This window comes from Anticarsia gemmatalis, chromosome 8 (assembly GCF_050436995.1).
Source record: "Anticarsia gemmatalis isolate Benzon Research Colony breed Stoneville strain chromosome 8, ilAntGemm2 primary, whole genome shotgun sequence".
In the NCBI taxonomy this organism is placed as follows: Eukaryota; Metazoa; Arthropoda; class Insecta; order Lepidoptera; family Erebidae; genus Anticarsia; species Anticarsia gemmatalis.
In genome coordinates, this window is record NC_134752.1 from 11,313,452 (window position 1) to 11,339,170 (window position 25,719).

Genomic DNA, 25,719 nt, shown 5'->3' on the forward strand with positions numbered 1-25,719 from the left:
GAGATTACTATATTACTTTTACCAATTCATACTGCTGAAAAGTTTTAATTAATTCTTTACTAAAAGTTAACAATCAGTGATGGCTAAACGTGCAAACGTCATAGAAGTTTAAAAAATCATCTCGTCAAAGCGAGGTTGTTGTTGTGCATGGTGCAAGTTGTAATATTGTTTGTAAATTGTTTTAACTAATTCCATTTAAAATACACATTAACATTCAACAAGTCATTCAATCAGAATTCACAGAATACTTACTTTATTAAGAAAAATGCCACGTGCAAAAACAAAGACTGGCAGTACGAGCGGGGCCGGCAAAAAACTGGAGGGCAATAGCGATGAAAACAGTTTTGGTCAAAACAAGGATAATGTGAATGAAACTGCGGATTTTAAGGACATCGTTATTAAAACCGAACCGCCCGAATTACCAGAAGAAAAGCCAAGTCCAAGTAAAATAGACTTGAGCCAGTTTAAATTTGAGAAGAAACCTCATATTAAAATTGAATTTGAGAAAGATTCTCCTGTAAAAGAGGTAATTTTTGGTGTTATTAATTATGTTTTGTAATACTATTTTTAGATCTTACTAAACAAGAACTAGTACTAGTAATTTTAGCTTTATGAAGATTGAATGATGAAGAAGCTTTTTAAAATAAGTCTTTTATTACAGGAAGTAAAAGGTTTATGGGAGCCTGCAAACTGGCAGGAATTCCTGGTAAACCTGAGAATAATGAGATCAAACCATGATGCTCCTGTTGATACCATGGGCTGTCATATGAACATGGATCCCAAAGCTACACCAGAAGTAAGTAAAAAAATAAAAGTACTAGGTACATTTTGTTGCTCTAACTCTTGAAAATTGTTAAACTTTTAAAACCTTTTTAAAATAGACATTAGTGATTACAAAGATATTGTAATCACTAATGTCTATTTTAAAAAGTTCAGTACCATACCTATTTACAACTAATCTATACAAATCATGTGTAACATGTTTTACATCACATATAAATATCTTAGATAGATAAGTATCTCAAAAACCAATATCACTAGAATCACAAAGTGTGTAACACAAACCATACAGATGATATGCAACCTTGTAACTGTACTATTGTGTAGGATGAGATGACATCTAGGGTGCAGTGGTTTAGATCTTTGCCACTCCACTATCTGTGTGTCAAGAAATCATGAGTTTGAGTTCCACATAGAACAAATATTTGTGCAATCCTTAAAATAAAATAATTATTTTAGATTGGTTCATCCATTGTTTTTCTCTAAAAGCCTCTGTGGCATTGGAACCAAGAGCAGTTCTCACTTGTTGTACTTTTAATATGAAATAAAATTAATGAAAGTGTAAAGTTAACTGTTTAAATTCTTATTTTACAGACCTACAGATACCAATGCTTGATATCTCTAATGTTGTCCAGTCAAACTAAAGACCAGGTCACATTTGGGGCTATGGAGAGACTGAGGGCTAGAGGTTTGACTGTAGACAATGTTCTGAGCATGAGTGATGAAGAACTTGGCAAGTTGATTTACCCTGTGGGATTTTGGAAGGTAATTATTCATTTTAAAATAAGTAAAGCAGGTTGTTTGGGATTTAAAACTATATACAATAGATTTGAAATAGTATAATTAGTTATGTTTTAAATTAGTAGGATTTTAAGGATTCATGAGATTTTAAGTGGTACTTAACTATATTGACTAAGTACATTACCTGAATTTTATCATATTCTGCAGCCTCATTCTTCCCTCATATCAGAAAATAGAAATTATATTCAGTTTTAATTTCACAAATCATTGATGTGTCAGAGAATAAGCTACAAAGTAGTTAACATTCCTTCATATACACTCCCTTATTTTTATATGTTTTCTGTTATTTCAGACCAAAGTGCAATACATAAAGAAAACCACCCAGACACTGAAGGAACAATACAAGGGCGACATACCAGACTCGGTGGAGAAACTGTGCAAGCTGAGAGGAGTTGGACCCAAAATGGCACACATTTGTATGCTGGTAGCCTGGGACAAAGTTACTGGCATTGGTAAGAAACATCTTTCCTAAAAGAAAACCATTATGAGAGTTAATGATTGTTGACACTTTTCTATTTGAAATATTTTTTTGTAGGACAAGTGTAATAGAATTGCTAATGTCATCTCTGCTTATATAGTAACTGTGCTTTAAAATTCTAGTTTAACTGTCTATGGCAGTCTTCTTCTGAAAAGTGTAAAGCACAGGAATGTCTCTTAACATTACCACCAGTCTCAGTCAATCCTGATAAGTGCTTTTTTATCTGCTGCATGCAGTCTACTGGTACAGTTGACCAAATTAACTAAATCTTATTTATCTCTCTTGCAGGAGTAGATACCCATGTCCACAGAATAAGCAACAGAATAGGATGGGTCAAAAAACCAACAAGTACTCCAGAAGATACAAGAAAAGCATTAGAAACTTGGCTCCCATTTGACCTATGGAAGGAGGTCAACCACCTCCTTGTAGGTTTTGGACAAACTATATGCCTACCTATTGGCCCTATGTGCCATGAATGTTTGAACAAAGACATATGTCCCTCCAGTGGTAAAGGAAGGAAGTCTCCAATGAAAAATGTGAAACAGGAGGTCAAAGTTGAAAAATCTGATGATGAGAATGAGAAACTAGGTAAGGGTAAGAAAGTGACTCCTAGAAAAGAATTGAATGAAGGTAATACAGATACGGAAATGAAAGATGTTGAAGTTAAAAGTGAACATTTAGATGTTAAGAATGCTAAGAAATCTCCAAGGAATAAAAAAGTTACTCCTGAGAAAGAAGTACCTAATAATAATTCAATTGAAGACTCTGAAACAAATAATGAGGAATTAGGTGTAACAGATAATGATTCTAAGAAAACAGTTAGAAAGCGTAAGGTAACCCCTAAAAAGGAACTTAAATCAGAAAGCAATGATGAAGATATGGACGATTTTGAAGTGAAAAGTGAAAATCTTGCAGTACAACCTAAAACTAGGAAGAAACCTACACCAAACAAAGGTAATAAGAAACTCAAATCTGATGAAAATGATGCAGAAGTTGATGACAGTCAAGATAAGATTAACAATAAAAGGAATGTCAAGAATAATTCAGAAAGTAATAGTGAAGATGCAGATTTTGTACAACCAAAAGCTGTAAAAAATAAAAGAAAAGCTGAAACAAATGCAACTTTAGAAACAAATGAAGGAACTGAAAATAATGGTAAAATGAAGAAATCTCCAGCGCAGAAGAGGTCACCAAGAAACAAAGTTGTAAAAGATGATGATGCCAGTGATAATGTGCAGAAAAGAACAAGAGCTTCTAAGAAATGAGCAATTCTTTTTATTTTCCGCTTTATTAAGGCCTATAAGGTGTATTATTGTTTACGGGTTCCGTCTAGAGATATCTGTTTTTTTAGCCCCCTTATGCACTAGTGGTTAACCACGGGAATGGTTTCAGTTTAGTATGTAACTGCAATGCAAATGTTAGGCAGTTACACACTAAATTGTAACCGGGCGGCTATCCTCTCTATAGCCGCCATCGCTAGTCCATAGGGGACTTAGTCTTTGAATGTTGTTTTTAAAGAGGGTGATTCGTATTATTTTCATGCCCTGTGATATCATTCCTATGTGATAACTATGTTTTTAAGGCTGTTACACAGTATGGTTTAATATTAGCTATCAATGTAAAGTGCCAATTTTGTAAGTGATTTTTAACATTCATGTTTAATTTTCTTAAGTGCCTATTTGATGAAAGATCTGATCTATCTGTTGATTTGTAATAATGTGAAATAAAAATCTGATTAAGTATCATTACAATATATATTTTTTACCAAATAAAGATGATCATATTAAACCTAATGTTTTCGTCTGCCTACTTTTTTCTTTGATTTGTCTTTTCTTGTATCAGCTTTAGCTTTTGCCATGCGGCCTTTCTTTTGCAATGATTTCTTCTTATTTTGAATTCTGTCCAGTTTACTCTTCATTTGGAACACTTTACTTTTCTGTATTTTCTTAGTGGCCTGTTTCTTTAGCATTTGTTTTATTTCCTTTTTGGTTTTTATTTTATTATCATCATCCTCTTGTTCAGATTCTTCCTCCTGAGCACTTTCTTCATCTGATCCCATGCCAGTGATAGCTTTTGTAGTTTGATTATCCTTTTTTTTAGGTTTCTCTATAGTCTTTTTTACCTTTTCTTTAGGTTTATTCTCACCTATAACCAAGTCTTTCTTCTGTAAAGTGTCTGATGAGAGTTCCACTATTTTGACATTGACATCCTCATCTTCATATTCTTCTTGAAGGAGTTGTTCTATATCAGGTATAGGTCTGCTGGATACTACTAGCTTTTTGTATGATTCTTTGTTCTAAAAGTAAGGAAACAAAATAAATTAATGAGAACAGGTAAGAAATATTTTTTTAATACATTCTGTGACCACAACTACATAGTATTGATATTACTTTTGATCAAAATCCTAGAATTAGGGATTATTATTAAAACTTCATGTTCAATAGCGAAACTGCAAATCGGACTCGGATTCTATAGGAGCTCCAAGTCAGAATTGAACTGAGACAGCCAGAGAAATACTTCTGACTTATCTATAGGTAGAAAATAACCACGGCCACGGACCCTCACTTCGTATGATCGTCTCTATTATAAATTATTTAATTCGACAAAATAAAATAGCACTGGATAACTACCTCCTGTTTTATACGCTTTTTCTCTTCTTTTAACATACGTTTCATTTCTTCTTGAGCTTTCTTCTTCCTTTCCAATTTTCGTTTACGAAAACCACATAGGAAATCTCTGAAATAGCAAACAAAAACATTTCTCAATAAAATACACCACACATTGATATTATTGTTGTATTTTGTAGATGTACAGTGTATTATAATTACTTCCGCTTAGTTTCATCGAACACTAAGTTGATTTTCTTCTTTCTGTCGTTATTCTTATTTTTCTTTTTAGCCATTTTCCTGTGTTTTATTTATTTTTCTATTCAAGATTCACGCGCTTCAAGTATAACATAACCTCAATTTCATTTGACTTGACACGAGTTGTCTAACTGACATTGACGTTGTAGTAATTGCGTTTAGTTCCCCCACGACAAATATTCCTTATGAGTATGGAATAATTCTTTAATACTTATGTAAACAATAATTCGTCATAGGAACCTTAACTTCACGTAGTTTTCTTTGATAATGTACGATGGACTTAAACGAATATAATCCGAGCGATAATCTTCTTCTTAAGTCATACCTTTTTAAAGTTTAATCACCGTTTAAAAATACAATTTCTGAAAAAGGATATAATGTTCTGTACCTACATAATCCGTTCTTACTTCTTACCTAACTTTAGACAGTTATCTACTTCAATAAATGTTTGACGTCAAATGAAATTGATGGGGTTTAGCAAAACTGATTAATATTTTAAATGACGTCTATGTAACTTATTGTAAACACATTCTTATTTTATTAATTAGATCATATTATGTTATTTGATTGAATTCTGCATCACAAATTAATGAACTACAAATCAATAGGTAGGTAGGCTAGGTACAGGATACCCCAGCTTAGTATTAAACCAGTCCTTAGACATAATTAGGGCGTAAAGTTATTATTCTTTATCATTTATGCCAATAAAATTTCATTTGGATAATATTCAAATAAAACAAAATAAAACACCCGAACGACAGTGTTTATCATAGATTTTTTGGCAAACAATCAAGAATTTTTGAAATCCTGGCATGTGATTGGTGAAACTGCGCAATTAGAGTTTTTTATCAGCTGCGTTTCGACCAATCAGCGCACAAGTCCACAATAAAGACGGACTCATCAGCAGCATGGCTGTCAGTATAAATTTGAAGCTTGAACGATGCGCTTCCTCTCGTCACGTTGGTTTTTTTTGTTTGTGCAATTTGACGAAAATGATATCGTGTGTGATTTTGTGTGGCATAAAATATGGAAACCTTCGGGTGCAGTGACCTGATATCTACCTTGTTACGCAAGGTGAGTGTTGAAATAAGTGATTAGAGTGTATTTTAGTAAAGTAATATCCGTACGATTCCATAGCGAGCTGAGTAAAAATTGTGGCACAGAAAAATCAATCGGGAACTAGCTACGTATGAGGCTTTCGTCACGATTTAATTTGGGTAATTCAAGGTCACTTTCGGAGGTCTTAAAATGTGAACGCGAGTGCATTAATTGGAGTAATCAATATGATTGTGTTACCACGGCCATATGTTAACATGCGTGAAAGGATAGTGTTTCATACGTACCGTTACCGTTCTCGTCAATGTTTTGATCAACACGATCGTTCGTCTGATTACACTCGAACGTGGAATTTGTATGCCAGCGATAGGGAAAGTTGGTAGGTATTCTCTGACATTTACGAGGAGGCTATCGATGACATAGCGAATCGTCTGCATGCGTGCATATTTAACGTTTCATATTGAAATGGTATTGATTTTTATACACCCACTCGCCTCCCTCCCACTGGAGAGTGGGTGACATTATGCCCAATGAGTCCATTTGTTGATTGTGTTTTTGTACAAGACTAGGATAATATAATGGCATATGTTTGCAATTTGTGTTGTGTTGTAGAGTGCCTAAATAGAAGATAGTAATGAGACTGAATTGAAGATGTGATAAACAAAGTATGTTATGTTGATAATATGGGTGTTTTCAAGATGTTTTGTACCTGTTATGGTGTCCATGGTAAATATCAGTGTATTAAGGCTTATCACAAGAGTTCAGACATCTAAAATGAGTAGATTATGCTGTTGATAAGAATAACTCTATTATTTTGCTTGTAATTGTTAGGTTAATCTCATTTTTATGTTAAAATTGTAATCATGATTAATTGTTTAGGCAACAATGATTAATTATTATTACTTATCTTTTTGTGTTAATATTTGTTAGGTATTTGCTTATCTATATGTTCTTTTTTGATGTTTTTTAACATGTTAGTATAGATAAATCTTTATAAACAGAGATTTAAGACTGCTATTTTTACATTTAAATTATATAGAAAGTCCTTAGGTTTATACCCATGTAAGATAGGTTTAAATGAGTGCTTAGGTACTCAAAAATACAGTTTAGTGCAAAGTTATACCTTATTTATTTATCTATTGTATCATTGAATAAACACATTATTACATACTATTGACTTTATCTTTCATAATTGACTAAATGAGATAATAGCACAGCTTATCATAAAATAACATAGTACAATGATACATATAAAATATTTGTGACATAACATTAGTACTGATTATTTCATTTGCAAATCATGCTTTACAATATTTTCAATATGACAAGAAAATGCATTACCTACTTACTAGAATTATCTTCTGACTATAAAGATCATTTTGCATATTGCTATCGTAAAACAATAATATCATAAACAATGTCACCAATCTAGGCAATTCTGTATGTTTCTATGTCGATGTTGCTGCAACAATAAATTTTTATTTTAACATTTCATTCTTGATTACTGATTTAAATAATTTAACCCGTTAATCTCCCACTACTGGGCAAGGGTCTCCTCCGGTAATGAGGGAGGGGTTAGGCCTTGAGTCCACTTTACTTACTTTCCTGATTACTGATTTATTGTAGTATTTTTGTATAATATACTTTTACCTACATACAGAAAATCATAACCATGCCATTTCTATCATGCAGGTGGCCTGAGCCAAAGAGCAGCAGATACAATTCCTATTATTACTTTACTTCTACTATTACTTCTTATAAACTTCTTTCGTTTCATTGATGTTCATAAATTATTACACACCTTTTTTATATTAAAAAGTACTAAGTACCTAAATCAGGGGTTCCCAACCTTTTCTTAGTACGGGACCACTTTTATATTATTCTTGTTAGCAGGGACCACTATGTTAGTATATTAAAGATAAAGTGTAAAATGTGAAAATTTCAAAGAGATTCGCGGACCACATTTTGAGTTCTGCGGACCACCAGTGGACCACTGGTGGGAACCATTGACCTAGATACAAGAATATTTACATATATAAATCTTGCCATTTGTTTCCTATTATAACCCAGCTACATGCTCTAAATAGCCAGTATCAAAACAAAATGATATCATAAGTTGACACAGTAAAAAATCTTGACAAGATTGACTGAAGCGAATGGATAACATTTTTTGTTACATTTTTTTCCTTATCTACTGATGTCTATAGTTTATTTATAGGGTGTGTCCTTAAGGCTTGTGCAGTAATACATTTTATTTATAACTCGTTATCAGTTATTCAGAATCTTAGTGCAAAAAACTATGTTAATATCACTACACAGGAAAAATAATTAGGTAATTAGTTACTTGTTCATTATCTTTTTAGATAAATATAGTGTTTATTTTTAAAACAATAATTAATTTTATTTTAGCTACAGTGTGCTATGATGTAATCTGAGAATTGCCCATTTTAGATGGGCGTCGTTTTTTTATCAGTCAGTAATTTTATCTTTTATTGTACATGAATATTAGTATAATAAGTTAAATAGATATTTTCTACATTCTAATTAATCTAAAACACAATTTTCTATAAAAATAGAATCACATACACCTACTTGTTTTATAAACGACCTCTGTGCTAAGCGCAGTCGGGCGAAAGGGGACGTGTCTAGTCGGTGGCAGGGGACAAGCGGCTCAAGGGCAATCTAAGGGAGCGTCGACTGGTCCCGCCCGCCGTTAGAATACCTAGCTCTAGATCTATTGAACATTCGAGACATGTTGTACAATAGTTTAGTAAGGCAGTATTATCCTACTAATATTATAAATGCGAAAGTTTGCAAATACATACTCCTGAACCGATTACGATGAAATTTGTTATATAGGTAACTGCAGACCCAGAATAACACATAGGCTTTTTATCCCGGAGTTCCCGATGGATAAGGATTTACACGGGAAGGGTTTCCACGCGGACGAAGTCGCGGGCGGCTTTAGTGTACTTCTATTTCAGTGTATAATTTTGCTACTAATTGCACTTGTTAAGACATAACTTATTTCATACTTTGCTCATTAACGCCACAATACAATATGAAGTTATGACAGTGCTTAATTACCTATCTACTTAGGTTTAATTTAGGAGTAATAAGGCGAGACATACTTAACAGGTAAATGAAATGAAAAAAATCCTTCGTAAAATAGGTGTGTGTGTTTGATAAAATTATGATCTATAGTCCAGACCTGGTGCAATATAAGCGTACAGTAAGATGGACACACGTCATAAATGTACTTGCTTCAAGCGCTAAAAATAATGTTGTTCACAGACAAAGTCCCGGAAAAGCGAGTTACAAACCAAAGTGCAAATGCTTGTCTAACACAAAGATTTACAAAGCAAGCATGACCGCAAATATTAGATAGCGGGATATTTGTTCTAACCGGCTCTTCGGTCACGACTTTCGTGTTTACAAATCACCGAAATTCGTTTCGCAGCTTTGTGCTTGTCAGTAACATCAACTAAAATAAGAAATAATATGCCATCATAAATGTTATAAACAAGCCACGTTAACAGCTTTATAAAGCGGTAAGCGGAAAAGCTAAAAGTTGTCAAGAATCTAAATAGAGCAGTCTAACAAGTATTTGTTTCGTTTGAACAAGCACAAGACTGTATTTAGTCGTGACCTCCATTAGTTCCACGTCCTTTTACGTTGAGTTGATATGATTTATCGGTGTTTCTACGTGAAGCGGCACATGTGACTATTGCACATGACTGATGGCTGACAGAAATGACAGCCATCGTGGTAAAATTCTGTCGTCAGAGTTATCTTATCCTGTACCTTACGACATAGCTTACACTGGTTATTTTCCTCTAAATCACAGTCAGTTTAACGCAGTCACTGTTTTGTTTAGCAAGGAAAATGACACGTCATACATATCTAGTATGTTGTGATGGGTCAGTATCCGACGTCACCGAACATTCGGCGCTGTCATCAGCCACGTTACGATGACATTTCAATGTTGTATATCTCCCTCCAACAATTTTTGGCGCCTCATGAGTCATTGCACTTAAAGTTCGACCTGCGACACGCAGGCTTTTAAGTAGGGCAGTTATGAACAAGCTCATTTATTTCTCTTCCCTCGTCGTGTTTGTTCGTACATAAGCCATTACGCGGCAGGTCACTTCGGGGTCTCCGGCTGGGTCAAGGCGTCTATTTCCGACCCACTTGTACTGCGGACTTTCATGGCACACGACAACTTCAGTAAGAAAATAATAGATTATTGGAACTCACTGCCATGCAGTAATAAATGCCGCTTTTATTCATTTCACTTAGTTTTTCTCAAGTGCATTTTTGTGTTGTGTTCCATAGATTTAGTGTTGCTGTCTAGAAACCGTTGCAGCTTCAGGTTTCTTCAAATGTTTGCGTGTTGTCAGACTATAAAATATTACTAAGTTTGATATGAACTCACTCGCAATATATTAAGCTCAAGTAGGTCAATACTGCTTAAAAGAAAAACTCCTCGTGCGTGATTGTAGAGCGAACTAAATAATTTGAGAACGAAAGTACGGGCACCGATCTTTGACATAATAAGAAGGGACTAAGAAACCAATCAATGACATCAACTTTTAATTGAATGCAATTTACTATTAAATGTTTTTTATAAAACAGGTTTCACTGTAACACAATAATTTTTGTCTCAGTTCGTAAATATTTTTTCGTAGTGTCCTTGCCCCCTTCGAAGGCCATGTTACCGTTATCATAATAATTTTAAGCCAAAAATAACTTTATGAAAAATAAGAGACAATGAGCAATAATTTTTACTAATTGCATAATATTTGTGTGTATAATTAGTATCAAAGTTACGATTTAATTTGTGATTAATATTCACTGTACAGTGACATTGTTGAAGATTATAAAAACTGGCCATATTGTCCTGTCTAGTAACTAGTTTTATTTTTCTACCCACATCTAGATAGCTACCTGTATAACTAACTTAACAATGATCGGGTTTTCGAGATCCACCTGTATTTAAAAATGTCAGACGTAATTTAGACTGTAAGATAAAATAGTTCTAAGACGAGTCATCCCTTTGGTGGATCTGTCCTTTATACAAGGGCTTAATTTAATCAAATCGTATTCAGTAATATTTCGTTAAATGAGTTTAATAACTGCTGACAAATATTGCGTGTTTATAAGATTAGTATGAAGCCTTAAATCCTATAAAATATTTTCCCATTTCAATCTCCACAAAACTTTTACGTTATTCGATAATCGAGTTGACCTTTATTCTGTGGCTAAGCTGCTCTTTATACAGTTTCCTAATGGAAGTTTAATTTAGGTACTTAAATATTATGTCGATTTTAAGTTATTTTGTTGACTTAACAGTTGTTTAGTATTGTAATTACAAATGAACTATTGTTCGTACTGCAACTAGGTTATGAATATTTTGTTGTATGGAAAACGAGCTGTTTACAACAAAACTTCTTGATTGTTATTCTTAATAGGTTTTGTTGTTGTTTATTTGCTGATAAATATCATCAATTAGATTTTCTTTTATTCGAGATATAACTGTTGTTTCTAACTGTAACTGTGATTCGATTAGTCTATAACCTGTAATTCAATCTATCCAAAATAATTGCAAATCTATTGTAGATTACGAAGTGGGTATTCATAAATTGTGCGAAAAATTTGATGAAAATAGCCAAACATCAATTGGTTATACATCATAATTAAATTATTTGCATACGTACATACACAACATCAAGCCCTTTTCCCATCGGGGTAGACAGAGACTAAAGAACGCTGCTTGGTACGATTCTTACAAACTTCCCTTGCCTCATTCATATCCATACATTTTGTCATACAGGGCGGCCGGTTACGAGTACCAGCAGTAGTTACTATACCTAGAGAAAGTCTTAATTTCAGTACTTATTAACATATTTATCGCTCATCTTTTTTATATCCATTAATCGATACACTGAAATGACCTAAACAAGTTCTTTTGCCGCTGTATTAACAAAGTTTACCGCAACAAAGTTTTTGTGCCATCATGTCCTTGCCGCAAACTTAATAGCTTTATTCATAAGTGCATAATAACAGTCATTTGGACATAAGTTCTTTCCATTCTAACGTATTCAAGACGTACACAAAACACAGCAACATTTGTGAATGAGTGGGTCAGACTGTCAGTGTACGAGTCTCGGCATTAAATCTAAATCAAAAAGTCAGTCATCAATGAAAATATTGCTTTATTTCCAATACAAAAAGATAAGTGCACTGATAAATAGCTGAAAAAGTTAAGTGGGGCAGGCAATGTTACAGACGCTGATAACACGATGACCCCAAAACTTCTGTTGACATTTTAGGAACTGATTATCTCAGAGAAATCTTTTTATATGCTATTCTATCTCTTTACAGTTTTACTGAATTTTGTTATCATTTTCCTTTTATATTTATCTGGTTCATTCATCATTATTGTAAACCTAGTGTTAATGTTGTTCAAACCGAAAGCTTTATTGGCTTTGGCATTATGGCTTAATGATAACGACTGTTTAACTTAATTAACAACAACCAGAACTGACTTTATGATGATTTTACGCATTCTCCGAAGCACAGAGACGCTCAGCTCAAATACCACTACGCGGCTATCCATCTATGGAATGCCCGCGCTAAAGTTACTTAACACTTTTGATCGTTTACTAACAAATGAACGTAACTATGAACGCTTCATTTCTCTGGTGACACATATCAAGAGATTAGACAAATCATCAGCTTCTATTTAAAAGACAGGGCTTTCCGGTTGACAGTATAATGTAGATAGTGAATAAGCGAATAGGATTATCCCCAGATATAAATAGACAATATTATGTAGAAAGGAGGTTGTCACACACAGTCTGACTGTAAAGATAGCATCTGTTACCGCAAGATGATACACTCGCAATGCAGAGAAGAGATTGTCAAATGCACATCGCAATATATTTTACATTTATCTTAATGATCTCATAATGGGGAAAGGCGCTGGTAACATTGTTGCTTCAGTGCAACAGACGTAATTTCTTACGCACTGTGAAGTGAGCAAATGATTTATTACAGTGTTAGCAGAATTTCTTAATTAATAAGAACAAATGAGAAAGTCTTTAGAAAATTTTGATCAATCCATACTTCCATACTATCCATACTAATATTATAAATGCGAAAGTAACTCTGTCTGTCTGTCTGTCTGTCTGTCTGTCTGTCTGTCTGCTACTCAATCACGCCTAAACTACTGAACCAATTTGCATGAAATTTGGTATGGAGATACTTTGATACCCGAGAAAGGACATAGGCTACTTTTTACCCCGGGAAAATGACGCATTTCCCGGGAAAATGACGCATTTCCCGGGAAAATTCAGGTGGCGAACGAAGTCGCGCATAATCAATATTATAATGACATTAAATAAACAAAATTCCGTTGTCATGGCAACTGTTTTAATGGCGGATATGCCTTAGCGCGACTTCGTTATATTAAGAGATATAAATAATGTTAAGAATATTTTTCGTGAAACAAAAGCATATTTTATATCATCACGCTACGACCAATAGGAGCAGAGTAACAGTAAAAAAGTGTTACAAGAACTTGGAATATTCTGACCCATTCTTTTTTATGTGACGCAAGCGAAGTTGCGCGGGTCAGCTAGTAGATAATAAAGAAATAAAAAGTAATTTATTTTATAAGAATACACTTTCCTGAACACGTTTAGGTATAAATAATTATGTTGTCAGTATTTATCAGGTCTACCATTGGTGTACAGCTTGTTAAATTGTCAGAATACGTATTTTAGACAAAAAAAATGTCAGCAACTAAAGATAAGAGTGACTACCTATTTGAATTTGCATTTATTATGTGGTAAATTAGATTAAATCTAAAATACCAAAATACATGTATAATGTCTTTATTTAAATTGCACAAGAAAGTTGTCAGCGTCTGGCTGACACGTAGATGATAGGAGATCTGGGGCCTTAGACAGACTAAAAATTTAAAAAGCGATGGCGAAGCTCGAAAACAAGTAAATGTTTAGTATTGACATAAACTGCGCTAATCCAAGTGGTCAATCGTCTTCGTTATCCAAAGTTGGTAGACAATGTTACAATTTGTAATCACTTAAAAATATAATTAGTAACGATTATTATTGATTGTCATTGACAGCAAAATTTTCGGTTCCATAGACGATATTTAGATTTTTTACCCGACTTCAAAAAAGGAGGAGGTTCTCAATTCGACTGTATTTTTTTTACGAATAAATGACTCGTCTCAAAGACGATAACAAACTTCGATTTCGTTTCGATAAAAAGACATGTTACTTAGTCTAAGCCTTCTATTTTTATAATAGAATGCTGTATTGATTCGAGCATGTTCCCGCGCCCCGTGGCCTGCGCAATTAGGTCATATATCAAGCGTGCATGCTCACTGGTGTCTAGGTTATTGAATGGAGTAAACATTGCTCACAGCGAGCTGACAATGTTTTATTTTTTATGTTAACACGACGTTTTGTTTTGTTTCAGAAGTGGATTTTTAAATTGAGTTGATCCGACATACGACATGACGTCCCGGTAAGTCTGCCATTCTTTATTTTTACTTTTTAAGGATATGTTGAAATTAACTAACTGCTATTTTGGTTATAATATTATTAGTATTATAAAGTAAATGCATTCAAAGTAGTTTAGTAGGCGTGGGCGCGATAACTAACGGTTCCGTTTAGTTATCTCTACAATGTTACCATTCCGAAATAATAACACGTTTGCTTGCATTACTTCGTTACAGATATAAAGCATAATTAAATTATTTTAATACTAGCTGACCCGCGCAGCGTAGCTTACAAATTTCTACATTTTTTTTGTTTTTTCTCTCCACCTGTACCCCTTTCTGCACACCTTTCCCGTGTCTTATACTAGACAATTTTACAAAAACAATAAGTCGAATTCGTTGAGCCGTTGAGTTTTGCGCCTAACAACACATATTGCGATTCATTTTTAAATATAAACATTAAACATTTATTGCTAATTGCACAGAAAGTTTACTTGCTAGTATTTGATTCTGTTGTTTTTTTTGCGAGAAGGCTCTCTTTGCGAAGGTTAACGTTGACTTATTTATACAAATGAGGTTGTATGCGCATTGCACAGACACCGTCGTGTCACCTTCTTATAAGTCAGCTTTGTCCTCTGCTCCTTGCTTCAACATATTACCATTTGTTTACGCTTTTTTGCCTTTCAAATTGACCTGAATCGATTCAGACTGCATCATTCTCGGATATAATTTAATTTTAAATCGAAAGTGTTCATCATTCATTTGACCTCTTGATCTTTAGGCGTCAAGGATTATAAAAAATGCTTTTACATAGACATATATTTTACATTTAAAGGTTTCTTCTAAATCCTTCATATTTATATTAAATGTCATTGTAATGTAAATGGAACTCTCCATTTACATTACAATGACGTCACAGGACTTTTTTATCTTATGGTTTATTTTTGCCATGTATGTATTTGTGTGTGCATGAACAACACATTCTTATATTTGCATGTCATTTGTCTGGAGGTCAAGTGTGCGAAGGTTAGGGCCACCATAAAAATTCATCAGTCTGTGATAGGTACCTATACCTACCCTTTTAGTCACTTGTTTTTCTTCATAGATATGATCTGTTTCAGTTATTATTTTCCTTTTGATTTTATTATTCTCTTACCCTCATTACTGAGGATCACAGTGGTTTTGCATTTTCTTATGTGGTTCGTTGGTAAGTTTTTTCATCTTCTTGTGTATCAAATTGCTCAAACATTTTGAAGATTTACATGTTCAGTCAGGTACCTCTGTTGACCATTGCTTAGAAATAAGTAAATACATTTAAGATAGCTACCTACTTAAAAATAAATGTTTTTACAATTCACACACAACTATTTGGTACAATCTCCCTTATCTATAAAAAGCTTAAACGAAAACAAGGATCAGCTAGAAACTCATGGGTTGACCCAGTTCTTACTTTTTGAAAGTTTTTACAGGGCTTTCAAATTACTAAATTGCAGTCTGATTGTGCTACCAGCAGCTCAAATATTTCCTTTTTCACTGGGAAGATGTTATAGGTCTTCTCGAACTTTTTTCTGTTATATGATCTTCTTTAATAAAACTCAGTATCTAGTTGTAGGGTGTACACGTGAGTGTTCTCAAGCCGGTCTCGCTACGCGGTAGTGGTACACGTTACACATTGCATAAACATCGCTACTAGTTATTGTATGTAACCGGACTATTTCTTACGCAATTACATGTTTTACGATATTACTCTTGTCGCTATACGCGTAGAACAAATAAAACTGCTTTATAAATAAACTATAGTCAGGTCACCTATTAAAGAGCCTTGGCATGTACTTTACTACCGTCCCGTTTGGAAAAAAATATTTCAGCGTCTCCTTTTACTCGATATTTATATAAATTTTATGTGTTTTGGTTATTTATCACACGTCTTTGCACCCGCCACACGAAATGCTTCGGCACCCACTAGAGGGCGGTATCGCCCATTTTGGGAACCTATGTTCTAGATTGTAATGAATACTGCTTTTTATTTCCTAGATTCTTTTAAACTCCCTAGCGCCGTGGTAAAGTCGCCACGCCGCGGCGCCGCTACCGTTGCGACAGGAGGTTGTTGTTTAATAAAGTTTTAGGTAATGAAGGAACTGTTAAATAATTAAGCTATAGTAAAACAAATAAGGAAAACCCGTTCCGAAAGATCTGTTTGCTTTGATTAAATATTACTGAAACACGGTTTGTATTGCATGTAAATAGTCTGAACTTTTGTAAAACAGCTGATCTGCTCTTGATAGTTACTACACAAACTTACTTAAATATGTATCATCATTTCGAAGAGGAAAATAAATAAGAAAAATTGAGAACGTAGGTATTTTTGCAACTGCATAGCGACAAATAGGTACAGTAGGTATTATAGAAACACATTTTAAAACAGTCTTGACGTAATTTCAAAACGGTAGCTTTCTATTTGGCCACGTGTTAACAAAATATAATAACATTATACAATAATATATTGAATTTACATTGCCGATACAAAAGAATATAATTGTGATACTAGGGGTGTAGACAGACATTTCCCTGCCTTTTTGGGACCTGTATTCGAAGCTCCGTTCTGTCTAAAGCTACTCAAACCCTTAGGCTTCAAAGTTTCCTCACCTCCGGTTTCTGAGTACATTTAGCGGTAGTTTATCTATTCAATTGTGTTTTTTTTTATACCAGTTCTAACGCTATTAACCAAATAAACTACCGCTAAATGTACCTCAGGAACCGGGGGTAAGTTATCTATTTGGAGTAAATTAATTCAGGACTATCCGTTAAACTCGGCACCCATTTTGATAACAACGATTTTGTTGATGAAGTCATCTACCAAATATGGGTCTAAATCTACGTTAATGCTTTTGGTACGATTTTGTATACTGAGGAAAATAGCATGAAAATACGTTCAGTAGTTTTGCAGTTCGTGCCCAGACGTACAGACAGACTGTTTAACAGTATGTTGTGATAAATCGTTCTCGAATGCAATATTAGGACAGATGGCAACGTATTGTAGGATGTTTGTTCTAAGAACAATGCCTGTATAACAACCAAGTGTTTGTTCTACACTGAAAATAATATTTCAGTATTGTCTGTGGTGCTGTGTTGGCCGTGAGACGTGGGTCAACAGCCTACGCTGACGTGGAGGACGCTTCTTTTTAGGGTTTTGTACCCAGAAAGTAAAAACGGAACCCTATTACTAAGCCTCCGCTGTTTGTGCGTTTGTCCGTCTGTCACCAGGCTGTATCTCATAAACCGTTATATTTAGGAAGCTGAAATGTTCACAAATTATGTATTTCCGTTGCCGCTATAACAATAAATACGAATAATAAAATAAAGTATTAAGGGGTCCCCATACAATAAACGTGTTTCTTCGTATTTTTTTGATACTGAACCCTTCGTGCGATAACCCGACTCGCACTTGGCCGGTTTAAAAAAAACATTTGGCGTTGAAAAGTTCACCGTTTGGCATTTATGTTTTTCATAACTTTTTTGTTATAAATTAAGTATTCGTCTTAACTTATTATTATTACGATGGTTTATAACATTAAATATTGACACGTAGGCATAGTGTTTCGTAGCTCGTAGTATTTCCGTGTAAAATCAATTGTAACTGATGTTTCAGGAAATAAAATGCTGACTAAAATAGATTTCAATTAAGTATTATTAAAGCATAGTGATTAAGCTAAGAATAGATTGCTAACAAGCAAAAAATTATAGTTTTTGTTGACAGTAGTTAATACGATCGTCCTTCATGTCATAATGAGAATGCATTTTACAAAGTACTCAAAGAAAAATATTAAAAAACTAGCTTTCCGCCCACGGCTTCGCCCGCCTGGAACTACACTCTCTTTAGGGTGGAATTTCCAAAAATCCTCTCTTAGTACTCCTCTACATTTCTTAAGGAATCTTTATACCAAATTTCATCTTCCTACGCTCAGTAGTTTCGGCTGTGCGTTGTCCATCAGTCAGTCACTCGGTCGGAAGAGTTTTATATGTAGTGAAATACTAATACAGTGAAAAAACAATGATTGAGTTTGATGGAATCTTTAATAAGAATTCAATAACTGATTATTGATTCAATCATAAATTTTTACGCTGTCGTCAGCCGTAGCGAAATATAAAGATCAGAAAAGAATTTTTATTTTATATGTTTTTGATTCAATATGTTATGCATGAAATAATAAAAACAGTCAGTTGAGCAGTAGGATTGTTAAATGGAATTCTGGATATTGTTATTTTGGCTTCTCGTTCTCTCTCACTCTCATTCTCCTTTGGTGCCCTCTGTAGACTAACCCTCTTATTCATAAAAATATAATATATGAAGTTATAAAAGGCATATAAAGAGTTTTGTTTCTTTCACTCCTTAGCTAAATGAAAAAGAGAAAACATATTATAGTAGTTTTTTAACTAAAATAGGTTTATAGTGTGTTTATGAATAAGAGGTTAAGTAAAATTAAGCTCATGTCCCGGATTTTGTAAGGGCTGCAGCTGCGGCTTCGGCAAGGAAGGGATTATCTCTCTATCTGTTAATTAGATCTAGTGGTAGGTGTAGGATACCTTTTGGCCCTCATTTCGATTGCATCTCGTAATCCCTATGTAGGTTACTTTAAAGAGGTGAACATCTTGTCATCTATCGGGCAAATTGCCAAACCCTGAGCTGTTACTCAGTTTCCTTGTAGATAACTAAATGACTGCCATTGTGGGCCGATATTGTGACCTTGTCGTATCGAACCAAACGACACAATACAATACTAAAACCAGTTTAATTACGTAGCACCGTAAATCCATCACGTGTTCAAAAATTTGGTATTTTTTGGTACATGTGACAATAACAAAGACCAACAATAAATAAAATAATAAGTTAATATTAACAGAAGATATTCACAACGTTAATTTACGCTAAAATACTCGTATATCACGTATTTTACGCCTTGACGTAGGCAATGTATAACCACAAATTAAGTTCTACACGGTTATAATGAACAACCATTTGTGATGGTAAAACCTAATACGTTTTGATTGGTCAGCAATCGTATTTTCTATTGTCACACCATTAAGTAGAGACTATCCGACTGCTATACACAATACATAGAAAACCCTACACTAGTATGCTTCAGACACTATTGCCCGCTTTAAAAGATTACCCATAATATTTTGCTAATGTCCTCCTAGCCGATATACGGCTACGGCGGTCAGTTTCATTGAAACTGGCCATCTGTGCAGGACTTTGTTTATAATGTCCAAGTGTGTGCACAATACACAGGTACACTCTCTATTCCATCACTCTCATAGTTTGGTGGGACGGATAACCGACACGACCAGTGAGAGGTCAGGCGCAGGACCGACGGCTTTACGTGCTCTCCGAGGCACGGAGGTCTTCGACCTCAACTTCCTAACTCCGGGCAATCTCTAAGAAATTCTTAACAGAAAATCTCAGAAAAGACTTTTTGGCCCGACCCAGGATTCGAACCCGAGACCTCTCGCACCGCAGTCGCATATACTACCGACCGCACCACAGAGGCAGTTATATTTAGCTACATAGTAGTTCCTAATCATAAACAGCATACGGCCTGCATTCGTCTACCGCAGATGATAAAGGTGGCGTAGAATTAGTGCACTTTCACATTTATATAAAGGGCTTTTATATTTAAGATCTGCTTCTATCATTTAGGTCGTCAATCATAGGATACACGATTTTCAGATAACAAATAGTAATTAAGAAGTGTTATACCAGGTTAGACCGTCTGTTCGTGTTGCTGGAAGCGGGAGCGGGTCCAGCGACCAGACGCGCCGCCGCCAGGCAGCTGGGCGAGGTGCAGAAGGCGCACCCCGAGGAGCTGCACAAGCTGCTCGGCAGGCTCATGACACATCTGCGCTCGCCTGCGTGGGAGACCAGAGTGGCTGCTGCCCAGGTAAATAGATATTTTGTTTATGTTAGTATGCGGTATTGTTAATTTGATTTTGTTGAGGGCTCAGATGCTTTCGAAGTTGTTTTGGATGTATACAAATCTGGAAACACAAGTTCCTTTAGTTTATCTAGATGCGTGTCTTACAATTATAAGCCACTTATTATGACTTCCCAATCTTAGTAGTTATCGACAAAAATACATAAGCTGTAAAGAGAAGTGTTATTGAGAGTAATTTTTTTAGATTATTGCTCGGGCGGTCATTGAGTTCAGAGCTTAAGGAATATTATAATTACCACCATAATCCCAAACACCGTGACATGACAGTTAACGGGTTAATATTATTAACCCCGGGAAGTATTTAATTAATAATAATTACCATACGTCACCCAATTACCAGACGTGACACTATACGACAGTAGAAATAAATTATGTGGAATAATTTGATAGACTTTCATTAATAACAAAGAGTGCTCATCATTCCATCATCACTCGGGACAAATCTTGGTGTGATGGGCACGAGTATTTGTTCTGAGCCAGGCTGTTAATTTATCTATATTAGAATGTATTTAGAAGTATATGAGTATATTTATCAGTTATTTGGTTGCCATAGAACAAGCTCTGCTTAGTTTGGAATCAAATTGCCGTGTGTGGGATGTCTAAGTATATTTATTTATTTATTTACAAGTGTTAAAAGTTGTCATTACGTTAGTCTTTGGCTCGTCTTTGATTTTGCATGAATTTCTTTTGTCTTCAAGCCAATTCTTGTCCTAATATAATCACTTCTTATAATGAACATTTATATTGATTTATATCTGCTAGTTGGTACATAAATTAGTCCATATTTCCGCAGTAATTAAGCAACAGTCTGTTCTACGTAACTGCCGTAATTAGTGTGTTGTTCTAATTAAAGTAAAAATAAACAAATAATTACTGACTCATCGTAAATCACTTTCTATAAAGTAATCCCTGTTTCTTAGGTGGTGTTGCACAAACACTTGCGGACTCTAAAGCCGGGTCCAGACTAAGCGTGCAGCCTCGCGAGGCAATATCTCAGTCTCTTTTCTTTAAAATCGAAATGAGCGAGACCGAGATTTATTAATTTGATAATTGGCTCGCGAAGCTGCTCGCCTAGTGTGGACGCGGCTTAACACTAATTAGTCCATTCGTCCATGTATATTGTATACCTATATTACCTATTATACAAATGTAGCTATAGTATAGTCTACCAAAGACTTATTTCAATATTGAGTGACGGGTAACTACAACTTTTATTACTCTGTTTAGACATTACCTGGCAAAAATATAAAGAAAATAAATACACGAATAGTTTCAATTGATAAAACTTGAACCATGAAAGTAACAGATCATATGTTTTTTAAAATACGCGCTTTAATCGTAATCCATCTATTTTTATTTTTTTTGTTACCTGTATAACTTATACAAGACTATATGCTGTCCTACTTCTAAGAGTCTCATGTGTCATCGAATACAAAGTACTTTATGTAACGCACTTAAGTAATTATACGATATTGTTTGTGAAAAACATCTCCTTTTTAAGCCATACAAAGATCTCTTAGATAGCATTGAATGATACTTAAATCCTTTGTTATCAACACGTGGATCGGTTCTACCTTATTGTATTCGTTCATTAGCTTCAAATTCATTCATGTCTTTTATACCTATTAACAAAATGGAATGTGTTCTGTTTTGATTGAATTCACATGACTCTTGCACTGTTCGATACGTTTGTCTCATATAAATTAGGAATTAGCACATTTTTGTTTAATAAACGGCTTTATATTTTACAGTCACGTACTTTTAAGGCTGTGTTCACCGGATTTTTTTAAAACCCTATTATTTTTAAGTCTTTTTAGTGCTCTGTACCCAAAATTTAAACCAGGAACTTCTAAGATTTCTCTGTCTGTCTGTTTGTCTGCTTGTCACCAGGCTTGTATCTCAAGAACCGTGAAAGTTAGACAGTTGAAATTTTCACAGATTGTATATTTGGGTCTATCCCACTAGTCCCGTTGAGTTGTCCCGTGACGGGACAACTGGCACTTTTTTGTCCCAGTTGTCCCGTGGCGGGACAAGTGACACTATTTTGGTGCCAGTTGTCCCGTTGCAGAAAAATCACGGGACTAATGGGACAGACGGAAGGGTCAAAACAACTGGTTCCATTGAGTTGTTGCGTGACAACAGGTACAGGACTTTGGTAAGTTGGCAGACGTTATACGTTGTGTTGTAGTACATTTTTACTTGATTTCTAGTAGATAAGTTGAAATCACATTAGGTACATATTGAATTGACTTGAGTGTTTCAGCTGCTTTAGGGGCCTGTTAACAATATATTTTTAGTTTCCTTACATTATGTTTTTTGAAGTAGGGAATTTCGGATAAGCATTTTACATTTATGGTATGGAAGGTCATAGATATAGACACTCTTGTCAATTTAATTATAAAGTGAAAAGCCCAAATGGTAAAAAAAAACTTCTTGTGAATTTAAAGTTTACATAGAGTAGCGTACAATTCATCATCTGCTATCTTACCAAAGTAAGTACCAAGTACCTGTTGTCACACAACAACTCAATGGAACCAGTTGTTTTGACCCTTCCGTCTGTCCCATTAGTCCCGTGATTTTTCTGCAACGGGACAACTGGCACCAAAACAGTGTCACTTGTCCCGCCACGGGACAACTGGGACAAAATAGTGCCAGTTGTCCCGTCACGGGACAACTCAACGGGACTAGTGGGATAGACCCGTATATTTATATTGCCGCTGCAATAATACATACAAAAAACCAGAATTAGGTAAATAAATATTTAATGGGTCTCCCATACAACAGACATGTTTTGACACATGTACAATTTGGTGTAACGCCCGATTTGTATTCTGTTCGCAGTCAATGCACACACGCATTATTTACAGATGATAGCTGTCATGTTTTGTTTGACGGCCAGGAGTATTGTTGTCGCGTAATTGACTACATTGTTTCAAATGATTGAGAAATTAATCTACGAGTAGCGTGTGTGTGTGTGTGTGTGTGCGTGTGTGTGCGTGCGTGTGCGCACCGATGCATGAACTATGTCGATGATGTTACGAATTAATTTGTTGATTGTATGCAAGTTTACATGCAAATATGCATATTGTTCTTTCGTATTTAACGGTTTTTAAGTGACGAATGTTGGTTAAGTACTGAAAGCCTTTTCTTCATCTAAATTCAAACGGAAACGGATAATAGCGGTTCCAGAATACATTTTGGGGAAGGGCGCATGATTAAAGACAATACCCATCTGCCCTCTTTCCTTATTTTATAAAATTATTATATATGTTATGCTTAGTTAATGGTTGAATTCTTTAGATATTGTAATTATGTGATTTCTCGAGTCGTAGTGTGTAAAATCGTCGATTCTTTAAACAACTTATGAAAGGCTCTTAATAGTAAAATAAACCCAATAACCTCTAGACGTATGAAGCCAGTTGAGACAATAAAGTTTTAAACTAATATTTTTAACTCATAATTCATTAATGAAATGCCTACTTAACTACGTGTTAAGTAAACATAACGGTTAATGTTTAATCAGTATGAATATATGAAATAAAAAATAAGGTCAAATAGCGAACTGGTTACAATTTATTACAGTATATTATTGAATTAAAATTGTTTTTATATTGTTATGTTCATATTTTTCTTTGAATTTCAGTTATTTATTAATTTTATCGTATGGTTAGTGGTGAACGCAGTGTAAAAATGCCTATTATGTGGTGATCCATCTATGGAATGACCGCGTCAAGGGTTGCCTAACCCATACATCGTTAACCAACCGTGAAGCACAAGTGGCTATGAACGTTATTGCAGTAAATAAATGAATATTCAGATGACAAAGGCTTCAAAATGTTTACGAAGAGATGAAAATCTTTGTTATAAATATCTTTTTTTAACAAATAATTTTGCTTATAAAGTTGTCATTGATAGTTTTCGTAATGATTTATACTCAGTTACAACAACATATTCTCAGATAGGGATATAAATTAAATTGTTAGGCTACCAGGCGGCAGGCAATATCTGTAATGACTCTCTTAGATAGTTCTATCTGTAACCGAAGATACATTATAGGAACCGGCTGTACCTCCAGTATACCTCCTGTATTTTCATTACACCGTAGATGAAATATTACTGAAATTAAATTGCATTTTAAACGTAGTTTGCATAGAGACAGTTGGACATAAAGGCGTTTGGTTTTAGTCATGCGTGCATTATCAACGGTGCCTTGAACCGCTTCATACATTGTAAACACTAGATAAAAGCGCGTTGCTCATACAATGAGTACTGTGAACTGTGTACAGCGTACTACTTTAGTACGATCGTCATTTTAGAGCATCGTGTGTTAAATAGTACGTAGATTTTTTAAATTAAAATTATTTCTTACTGAGAAATAACCTTAACGCATACAAATAATAAACACCAAGTGCAGCAGGAAAGCAGAATTCGTATAGTGGTTTTTATGTATTAGGTACTATATTCTATTATACTTCGGTCGGCTTGAACAACTTTGACACTAGGTTGACCACTAACCATACGATAAGAAGAAGACTCAGGGCAATGGCTTGTCCCATAGATTTCCTGGTTCTCTTGTCTCCCCGGCTGCTAATTGCCATATTTTAATGAATGTTTAAAGGCCTTTCCGATCTTTTCAAGTATAAATATTTTACGACGTCCCAGTTATTGTCATTCAGTAGCTGGATGGGCCACCTGAACTCATAATGCGAATACGCATCTTCGAAAAAATACATACGTATTTGAACTTATAGTATAGGTGGTACTTTAGATTGGAATCCCTCATTTTAATTGTACAGTATTGTGTTGTGAATAGTTGTTCAACAAGCGTCAAACGGACGCGGGACGAGTACAAACTAATAATGAGTGTATTTTATACAAAACAACGGAACCAGGGAGTATCATGTTTCCTCATTAGAGGTCAAATATATTTGCGTCGTTTATTCACAAATGTTTAGTAGACTATAACTGTGTTATAGGCTTAAATGTAGGCGTGTTGATAGTATTTTTTTCCTCCATAACTGGGCTGCTGAGTGCAGGTTTCCTTTTAAAATGAAAGGAGGGCTTTAGGCTAGTAAGTCCATGATTGAAATGACAACCATATCAATACTGAAGTGCAGTAGTAATATATCACGTGTGTTTATGGGTGGGGGATAGTTTTAAACCTCAGCATATATCACCAAGGGGGAGGGGGTTAAAACGAAAAAAAAAACCCCACAA

At 34.7% G+C, this 25,719-nt stretch overlaps 3 protein-coding genes across 5 annotated transcripts in view; 2 read left to right on the forward strand and 1 right to left on the reverse strand.

Moving 5' to 3' along the window:
* Positions 1-121: 121 nt before the first annotated feature.
* On the forward strand, positions 122-3,804 carry Nthl1 (Nth-like DNA glycosylase 1). The gene is made up of 5 exons (XM_076117747.1): positions 122-526; positions 662-796; positions 1,375-1,545; positions 1,874-2,033; positions 2,348-3,804. The coding sequence occupies exons 1-5, from the start codon at positions 266-268 to the stop codon at positions 3,322-3,324; spliced, it is 1,704 nt and encodes a 567-aa protein (XP_075973862.1). The 5' UTR covers positions 122-265; the 3' UTR covers positions 3,325-3,804.
* On the reverse strand, positions 3,795-5,050 carry LOC142975093 (uncharacterized). The gene is made up of 3 exons (XM_076117748.1): positions 4,888-5,050; positions 4,690-4,795; positions 3,795-4,355 (listed from the first exon to the last, which is right to left on the reverse strand). The coding sequence occupies exons 1-3, from the start codon at positions 4,959-4,961 to the stop codon at positions 3,849-3,851; spliced, it is 687 nt and encodes a 228-aa protein (XP_075973863.1). The 5' UTR covers positions 4,962-5,050; the 3' UTR covers positions 3,795-3,848.
* Positions 5,051-5,833: 783 nt separating this feature from the next.
* Positions 5,834-25,719, forward strand: part of Hel89B (histone acetyltransferase 1) — a 60,432-nt gene continuing 40,546 nt past the window's right edge. Inside the window, exons 1-3 of one of the 3 annotated variants that reach the window (XR_012959593.1) lie at positions 5,834-5,997; positions 14,488-14,535; positions 20,271-20,448. Coding sequence is in view for 1 of the 3 variants with exons in the window: in XM_076117750.1 (XP_075973865.1) it covers positions 14,525-14,535; positions 20,271-20,448 (189 nt within the window). In the remaining 2 variants the exon portion in view is untranslated. The remainder of the gene's footprint in view (positions 5,998-14,487; positions 14,536-20,270; positions 20,449-25,719) is intronic. The other 2 variants (XR_012959594.1, XM_076117750.1) reach the window with 2 other exon arrangements.